The following is an 8,641-nucleotide window of genomic DNA, read 5'->3' on the forward strand; positions in this document are numbered from 1 at the left end:
GTCCAACCCGTTACTAGCGTGGTGTACCTAATAAGTGGCCGGTGAGTGTAAACAGCTTTTTATAAGGTAAAAATAATAAAACAAGGTCTTTGTCTGCAATGATTAGACATGTTTTTTATTATTGTCATTAGTGATTATCTTAATTTTGGCTAAAAGAATTGACAAAATCCTACACACTGTGCCTTTAAGTACTGAGGCTATTAGCTGAAGTGTTTAAAGAAAAATCAAGACAGGTATATTCACTCTGAAATGTCTCTGGAGCAAGCTGTTGCCCATTAAAGACCAAGTTTCAAAAAAGGGAAGAGCAAACTGGTCAAATGGAAGAGCTAACATGGTGGAAGATACAGCCATGAGACATCAGAGGGAGCTGCATCACTTCGATACAGAGCTTTCAACAGAATGTGATCTCCAAATGTACATTAAGAAGGAACAATGTCAGGATCTTTTTTTAACCTAAATATTAATAACCACAGCTAATATTTTTTAGCCTGATAAGAACAAGGCACCAGGCATCTCCACTTGAAAATCACCAAATAATTCAACATAAAGAACATGTATGATGTGAAACTGAACCATGTGAACAACATTTTTGAGATAAGAAATGTTTAAAAGCAGCAGCAATCCACTTTGGTCTTGGTCCAGCTCAGGCTAGCTGTTAGCTCGTCAGTCCTGTTAGACTTGAAGTCTGTTTCTCCAAACTGATGCTGCTGTGATATTGACTGCACCATGTGATCTGATAAAACTAGACTCCATGATGCAAAGGTTTTAAATCAATTTCACTTCCTAATTTTTACTGCAGCTTGCAAAGCTCTGATCTGTATATTTATGGGGTTTTTTTTCCTGTTACCTGTTCTTTGTTGTTTTCCAATGCAGGTAGAACTTCCTTCACAGTCCTCTCCACCAACACMCCACCGACTAGGCGGAAGCATTTCCTTGAAGGATCCACTTCCTTTAGGGTCTCAATTACTAAACTAATCAGACAAAAAAACAGAAAAAAACTTAGTCATTCATGATACTCTAAAAAGAGAAACAAAGACACCCAAACACACTAAAGACAAAATTACTGTTTATCGATACAAAACCCTTTTTATTAAATTAAATGTTTAAATATTACGTGAATGAAAAGGCTGCACCAGTCACCAACCTGTGTTCTGTGATGTCCATCTCCAGCTCTGCAGCCTTCGAAGCCATACTGCGCTGCTCCTGACGCATCCTCTGAAATGTTGACACCACCTGTCACAACATAAACAAACCAATGACATGGCATCATCAGTGCTGGCTCAGACTTGTGTCATTTGGCAGATTAGTAATAGTTTCACTCACAAATTGGAAAATTAATTAATTAATTKTGTCTGTTTTACAAGTGTAAAAACATCATCATGTGGGGTTTTGTGGTTGAAAAGTCTGGCTTCCGTGTCTTATAAACACCCAATTAGTTGCTTTAGAGTTGTTGCTYTTGATTAGCTTTTATTTATTGCCTTAATGAATAATAACCTTGATAACTACCTATAAACTAATATGTGAAAACGAATAAGCTGATAAAAATAGTGGAAACGTATTCAATTTATGACAAATATAAGAAACCTGCAATGTCACTCGAGTTTTACACACATTCTTCTTTTATTCATCAACATTTTAGAGTAAAATCTGTCCTTTTCATTTAAGTAGTAGCWGTAATTACAGATTTATTACAAAATTAAATTTAATTTTGAGTAAACAAAAGAACCACCTGCATATTCACCCATGTCTYCTTTTTTCTATCCTACTTACAAACTAAATACATTGATTGATTTTTATCATCTAATCCTTTGCTGTTTAAATGTATTTATTTCAAATTAAAATTTACTGCCACAGATTTGGCTGATAAACACATTTCTCCCCGTTTMGTTTGCACTGATTCCGCTGTAAATCATAAAGTGTGTAGACTACATTAGATTTTAAACTATTGTGAGAAATCTTAATGATTTAATGAAAATAAGATGTTTATGTTTTTAAAGYCTCTTTTAGCATATTTTAGTTGTTATTTAGTTATTATGGGTGAGTAATTCCAAACGGATATCTGTAGATTATAAAACTTTAATTGGGTAGACTTCAGTGATAAAAATAGCTTTTTGCTTTGTCAGACCAAACCACACYTCGCCTTCCTGTTTCTACATTTACTTAAAACCTGATAATAAAATACCTGTCAGAGAAATAAACCCGATGTTACCTTTTGCTAAACGCTGATAATACTCTGATTTAACTCGTCTGTATTGTACAGTTTTTGGGCTCAGAGGAACCAGGCTGATGATAGCGATATGAAGCTAAGCTAATGTTAGCCTCGACTATCAGTGCGGATCCTTTCGGCTCCAGCTTCATCGGGACTCGGCTGAACAACAACTGGGATAATTTTAGACAACTGCAGCTCGGCTGCAACTAAAAGTACCTGTTCAGCTGACGGACCGGTTGGTTTTCCGCCGGTGCTGCCGCTGGACTTGTTACCCGTGCTGCTACCGTTGGCTGCCATCTTGGAAGGGTGTTCCCACTGAGGACCCTCGCAGCTGCCTCATGATATTGCCTGTATGCAAATGTGATCCGATCCGTAGAAGTCCAGTCTTTTTTTTTTTTTTAATAGCAAAATAGAAAAAGATCTCCCAGTGAGTAACCATTAAGTCAGACTAATTCCTAATTAATTCAACCCCCATTTTTYGAGCAGAACTACAAGTGACTGAGAAATAATTATTTTATTGTTATTCTTTTTAAAAATAATTACTTTTTAGAAAGGCATTTAAAGTTACTCATTACAATGTCATGAAGACTGGTAAAAATATAATAAATAAATAAAAAATTCTCATTAATAGTTAATGTGTCCTTAAATGATAAATTTGTAAGCAAAATATGCTGGTTGCCAACTACCATATGTTTGTTTATCTACAGAACAGCTGCAGTGACTGAAAGAGTAAGGAGAGAAAACAGGCACATTTTATTAGTTTTTTTTTCTCTCCATAGGAAGCAAATTAGCAATGATAATTATTAACTATTAAGGATTGAACAATCCAACGTGTTTTGATGTGTACTTATTATTCATGCTCAGATTTACTGAGTAAAGTATGTAGATAAGTAGATAAGTTTAGTTTGCAAAGAATGCATACCTGCATTTCAGATTAGCATTGCAATCTAATTGGAAAACTTTTTTCAAACTTCACCATTTCACTTGACCTTTAAATAAAAATAACTACTGTTACTTATATGCAACATCAAAACTTTCATATTGTTGTCTGATTAATTTTTTTAACAAATCCGTTGCTGCAAAAGGCAGCAGACTGAAAACGCTTGTGTTCATTTTATTTAATGAATTTGGAATATTTTGTTTACATTACAATTAAATATTTGTGATTAGGTGATTATGAAGAATTTTAATTATCTCTTTCAAATTTTTAGTAGCAAAATACTTGGGTTAAAATGTCCTCTCATTCACATATTTTACAGTAGGTGGCAATGTTGCACCTTCTGCTGGTTGCTGCTTCACAGCAAAGAAGAAGAACCTTTAAGTCTTCCTGTTTCAGAGCTGAACATGTTAATATTCCACTAACATGAATTAACAAAGCCAGGAGGTGACTCTGCTGGAGACCAATGTTCAGGTGCAGTTTGGGGACATCAGTGAAGTACCTGGCTACTTTKCTTCAACACAGGTCAGTTTGTTCTTACAAAAGGATAAAAACATTGTTTTGTACAGCTTCACAGTTACATTTTGTTACTAAGAGTTTATAAGAAAGTTGTAAGTGTTATAACTTTAAGCAAAAGCACACATATATATTTATTTTGAGTAAGACCTGAGCTGATGTCATGAAGGTTTAGTCCATTTAATTTAAGACTGTTTTTTTTTACAACCAAAAGCTGTCATTTGTGCAGTTAATGATCAACTATTCTTGACTTAGAGTTAATTTATACCACCAGCAACCAGCACACCCAGGGATTCAATGCAACTCATGTTTATTCGTCAAGGTGTTTGAATTGCTCCTGGTCAAACCCCTTCCCTGTGCCCTGTTTGCCATTGGAGACTCAACCAGGGGCTGCTGCCCCAGACAGAATAGCCCCTAGGGGTGCACCAAAAAATCGTTTAACATCAGAATCTGGGACGTCCTGATGTCACATGCAGCTAGACCTGGAATGTATGCATGTGCAGAAAGCACCAAAGCAAAGAGGAAACTACAGAACTGGAGGAAAGAGAGATTCAACTGACCCCTGTCTTCATTGAATGCAAAGATTTGAGCTCATTTTGGTTTTTACTGAATGAGTCTMAGTTTGACATGAGCTTCACTCTGTGTAAAATTTGCAAAATGAAGATGAAGCACTTTAGGAACATGACAAAAGGGCTCACTATGAGTTTTGAATGAAAAATCGATTTTGAATCYAATCGTGTGACAGTAAAAGATTCCCACCCCTCATAGCCCCCATGATCCTGTGGGGTATTCAAACCCCTCTARCACATTAAGGAGGCAGTTCTGCTGAGTTACGTACTGATAGGATGGAGCAGGAGATAYAARGGCAGATCAGGGCCTTGTCCTGAGCATTGCTTTGGTCAGTCATGGTGAAGACAGAGTTGAGGTTTATTGGTCTGTATGTGTTCCTACCKTCAGCTATGGTCATCAACGTGGGTCATGACCAAAAGAACAAGTTCTCAGATACAAGTGACAAGAATGTGCTTCCACTGTAGGYTGACCAGGCTCAGRCTTAGAGACTGGGCGAGGAGATCAGAGTAGAGCCTCTGCTTGTCCGCATCGACAGGAGTCAGTTGAGTTGGTTCAGGCAAGGCAAGTGCTTTGTTAACCAGATGTAGGCCAGCAAGTCTGGCAATGATGGCACTGTTTTTAAGATGGCATGCCACAACTGGCCCAGTCGTGGTTTGGTTCATGTGATGTTGGCCCATGCATGGACCACCTCTGGCAAAACACATCTGGGCCGCCAAAGGGCCATCATTCTTTGCAGCATCTGGCGCAAGTGCGTTGTGCGAGCCAGAACTAGACCAGACAAATTTAGCTACGTAATCCTCTCTGGCCTGGGAACACCTTGGGAGTCCCTCAGGTGGAGCTGGACCACAACCCGACCACTGATAAGCGGTAGAAGACGGAGATGTTCTCTCGTCTCCAGTTTTTTTGATCGAATCGATTCAACTAAAGTGTTTCATTTTGTTTTTCTCTGCGCAGGATGTCCAGTTCACGTCCCCCGCTGGCTGCAGTCTGTCAGGTCACAGCCACCCCTGACAAAGAGGCCAACTTCTCTGCCTGTAAACAGCTGGTGGAGGAGGCCAAAGAGCGAGGGGCCTGCATGGTCTTCCTTCCAGAGGGGTTTGACTACATCGGCTCCAGCAGAGAGGAGACACTGTCTCTCTCTGAGACTCTGGGAGGACACGTAATCTCACAATACGTTCAGCTGGCCAGGTATACTGACAGAGAGAATATACTAGAAATCCAAAGTATTATTTAAACATATCTATGCATACAATAAAGAAACATCAGTATTCTGAGGTGCGGCAGCAGCATTTTAACCTCTCTCCTCTTTCCCAGGAGACTGGAGGTGTGGTTGTCTCTTGGAGGATTTCACGAACGAGGACACGATTGGGAAACTGACCGACGAATTTATAACAGTCACGTTATAATTAATGACAAAGGTACGGTTCTTTAAACAGTTGTACTCTGCTTTCTGCAGGGGCGGGCACAGCTAACCAAAATGTTAGCTTTGCTAATTTGTATTCTAATCTAAAAAGGGGCAGATATTATACGATTTTTTGTCTTTCTGCTGCCTTTCATTTTATTTAATTTTTATATATTTTTTCCATTATATGTATAGTTGTTTTGTTTTTAATGAAATGAATAAATTTCTGAAAAAAAATCTGCTAAGTCAAAATATAGCTTTGCTAACGCTAAAATATTAAACAAATGGAAATTAGTAGAAGCTAACAGCTAATTGCTAACCGCTAAGACGACACTCAGTCACTCAGTCGGCTTCACGTCTTCTTCTCCTTCTGATGATGAAATTAGCTTGTTAATAGACTTAAAGTTGGAAAAACGTAACGTAGTGGAAGCTTTGCTAATTTGCTAATTCCAAATTTGGTGAAAAAGATAATCTGCTAAACGAAAAATTTGTTCCTTTATTAGCTGTTAGCTGATTGGCTGAACCATGTCCACCACTGTCATTCCGTCAGTCACAGAAAATCAAATCATCAAAAAGACCTCAAATAATTTCTAGCATAGGAAAATAACAATAAACTCGTAGAATTATCTGTAGTGAAGTGAAAGACTGAGATTGAGAGCTCTGTTTTGCATCACATTTTCGGGAAAACGGGGAAAAACCAGAATCATGATAATAATTTAATAATAATTTGTGTTTACAAATTGTAACTGCCTCCAAGATCATCTGATGTTTGCAGGTTTGGACATAAAAAGCATGAATGTTAAAGTTTAAAATGCCCACACTCCTGACATGTCAATCCAATCACAGGTGACATCYTGTCGGTCTACAGGAAGTCCCACCTGTTCGACGTTGAGCTGCCAGAAAAAGGTGTATCCCTCAAAGAAAGCGCCTTCACCGTTCCCGGACCCTCCCTCGTTCCACCAGTCCACACTCCCATTGGCAAGGTGTTTGTCTGTGCCTGTTAGCAAAATATCTCATGAACTGCAGTCGATTAATGAAACATTCAGGAAATGGTCACAGGATGGACATCTACAACATTTGGAGCCAATTCAAGATGGCTGCCACAGCTTTACAACTTTAGAAAACACAAAAATGCTCATAATTCAGTCGGTATTTTAGTTTTTGTGCTAAAATTTTGCGTGGTTGTAGCTGAGGGTCATACACAAGACATACTCTTAACACGTCCTGCTGACGTCAACACTGACTGTTYGCAAAATATCTCAAGAACCACTGGACAGATTTTAATGAAATCATTTGAAAGTCATTTTTTAGAAATGAATGAACATATGTTTGTGTTATTGTTGGTAATGACTTGTTTTGTTAATATTTTGGTACTTTTCCTGACCCTGTGGTTGTTGTTGTTTACAGGTGGGACTGGGCATCTGTTATGACCTGCGGTTCCCTGAGTTATCTCTGGCTTTGCAAAGGCACGGAGCTGAAATCCTCACCTACCCGTCAGCCTTCACTGTGGCAACGGGAGCCGCACACTGGGAGGTGGGAAGAAGAAAAGCAGATGGGAAACCAGAGAGGAAGAAAAAATAAAAGGCGTCAACGTTTATATGARTTGTTTCCAGGTGTTGCTCCGTGCACGAGCGATCGAGACTCAGTGTTTCGTCCTGGCGGCGGCGCAGGTGGGCCGGCACCACCACAAGCGCTCGTCGTACGGCCACGCCCTGGCCGTGGACCCCTGGGGCGAGGTGGTGGGCGACTGCGGAGGGGCGGAGCCAGGGATGGTCCTGGTGGAGGTGGACCTGGGGAAAGTGGTGAGGACCAGGAGGAACATGCCGGTCCAGGAGCACCGCAGAGACGCTGCTTTTTACAACAGTCTGAGTCCAACCTGACACGAAGATAAAACTGTCTTGATTACACTTTTACTGACAAACCAAGCTTTTTTTAAAATCTCATGCTGTTCAAGYGTTTGATTCACAGTTAAACAGAAGAAAATGTCATTGTTTCATTCAGATCTGAAGCTTCAAATGAAGAAATATTGTTTAATGAAGGGGGAAATAAAATCACATTAAAATAATAAAAAAATGATTACAAATAGGTTCACCAGTAAAGTAATTTAACATTAAATAATGGTGTTTTTTCTACAAATTTGATCTTTATTCAAAATTTGAGTTTTATTTGGAATCTGCTCATCCATCCATTGGTAAAACTTGTTCTGTATTCAGATCAATAGATGGCGCTYTTGGGCAAGAAGTCCAGTCGAGTCATAGACAGGTACCGTACTCAGTGACTGAATCACCTCTTCAGGTTCTGCATGAGCCTGTCTCATTTGAATCAGGTGTGCTGGAGCAGACAAACCTCTAAAACGTGCAGGATAGCAGCCCTCGAGSACCAGGACTGGACCCCCTGCTACAGCCCAATAAGAACCAAGAGCATAAAAAGAACATTGAGGAGAAATACACAGTATTTCAATAAATAAACAAGAACTAACTAAATATTATCTTTTTTCTTTGATTTACAAGCTGAAATGGGTTTAGTATAAACTCAAAAATACAACATCACATCTGTTGTTGGCATTTTTTCAAGTACAAATGTCCACCCCKCTTTTTCCTCTCTTATGAGTGAATACAACGAATGGAGATGATGGGAAAGGGTTATGGTCAGTGTTGTATAAAGTACCTCACAGTGATACTTGAGTAAAAGTACAGTATATTATCATAAAATTACTTTGGAAACAGTTGAAGTCTCCTCCAACAATATTACTTAAGTAAAAGTCTTAAAGTATATGATTTGTACTTAAGTATCAAAAGTAAATTTCTGACATAAAATATACTTAAGTATTAAAAGTAAAAATATTGACTAAAATTGAGCAGCTAGGTTTTCCAAAATACATTTATTGGGAGGTGAGTTCTCCAAAAAAATGTTTTTCTAAAAACGTGCAGCTGTGATGGATTGTGTACAAATTAATACAGTATCAGAATGGTATATATTTACTGTATATATATATGGAGTATATATA

At 38.6% G+C, this 8,641-nt stretch overlaps 2 protein-coding genes across 2 annotated transcripts in view; one reads left to right on the plus strand and one right to left on the minus strand.

The window, feature by feature from the left end:
* pfdn2 (prefoldin subunit 2) overlaps positions 1 to 2,533 on the minus strand; it is a 4,476-nt gene extending 1,943 nt beyond the window's left edge. Inside the window, exons 1-3 of the mRNA XM_014032514.1 lie at positions 2,426 to 2,533; positions 1,145 to 1,233; positions 848 to 971 (exon numbers count right to left, since the gene is read on the minus strand). Of these exons, the coding sequence (XP_013887968.1) occupies positions 848 to 971; positions 1,145 to 1,233; positions 2,426 to 2,506 (294 nt within the window). The 5' untranslated portion in view covers positions 2,507 to 2,533. The remainder of the gene's footprint in view (positions 1 to 847; positions 972 to 1,144; positions 1,234 to 2,425) is intronic.
* Positions 2,534 to 3,510: 977 nt separating this feature from the next.
* nit1 (nitrilase 1) lies at positions 3,511 to 8,117 on the plus strand. Its single transcript, XM_014032515.1, has 6 exons — positions 3,511 to 3,671; positions 5,187 to 5,420; positions 5,547 to 5,650; positions 6,481 to 6,617; positions 7,042 to 7,167; positions 7,248 to 8,117. Exons 1-6 carry the CDS (start codon positions 3,613 to 3,615, stop codon positions 7,512 to 7,514), a joined length of 927 nt encoding a protein of 308 aa, XP_013887969.1. The 5' UTR covers positions 3,511 to 3,612; the 3' UTR covers positions 7,515 to 8,117.
* The last annotated feature ends 524 nt before the right edge of the window (positions 8,118 to 8,641 follow it).

The sequence above is a fragment of the Austrofundulus limnaeus genome, unplaced genomic scaffold (assembly GCF_001266775.1).
Source record: "Austrofundulus limnaeus strain Quisiro unplaced genomic scaffold, Austrofundulus_limnaeus-1.0 Scaffold1472, whole genome shotgun sequence".
Taxonomy (NCBI): Eukaryota; Metazoa; Chordata; class Actinopteri; order Cyprinodontiformes; family Rivulidae; genus Austrofundulus; species Austrofundulus limnaeus.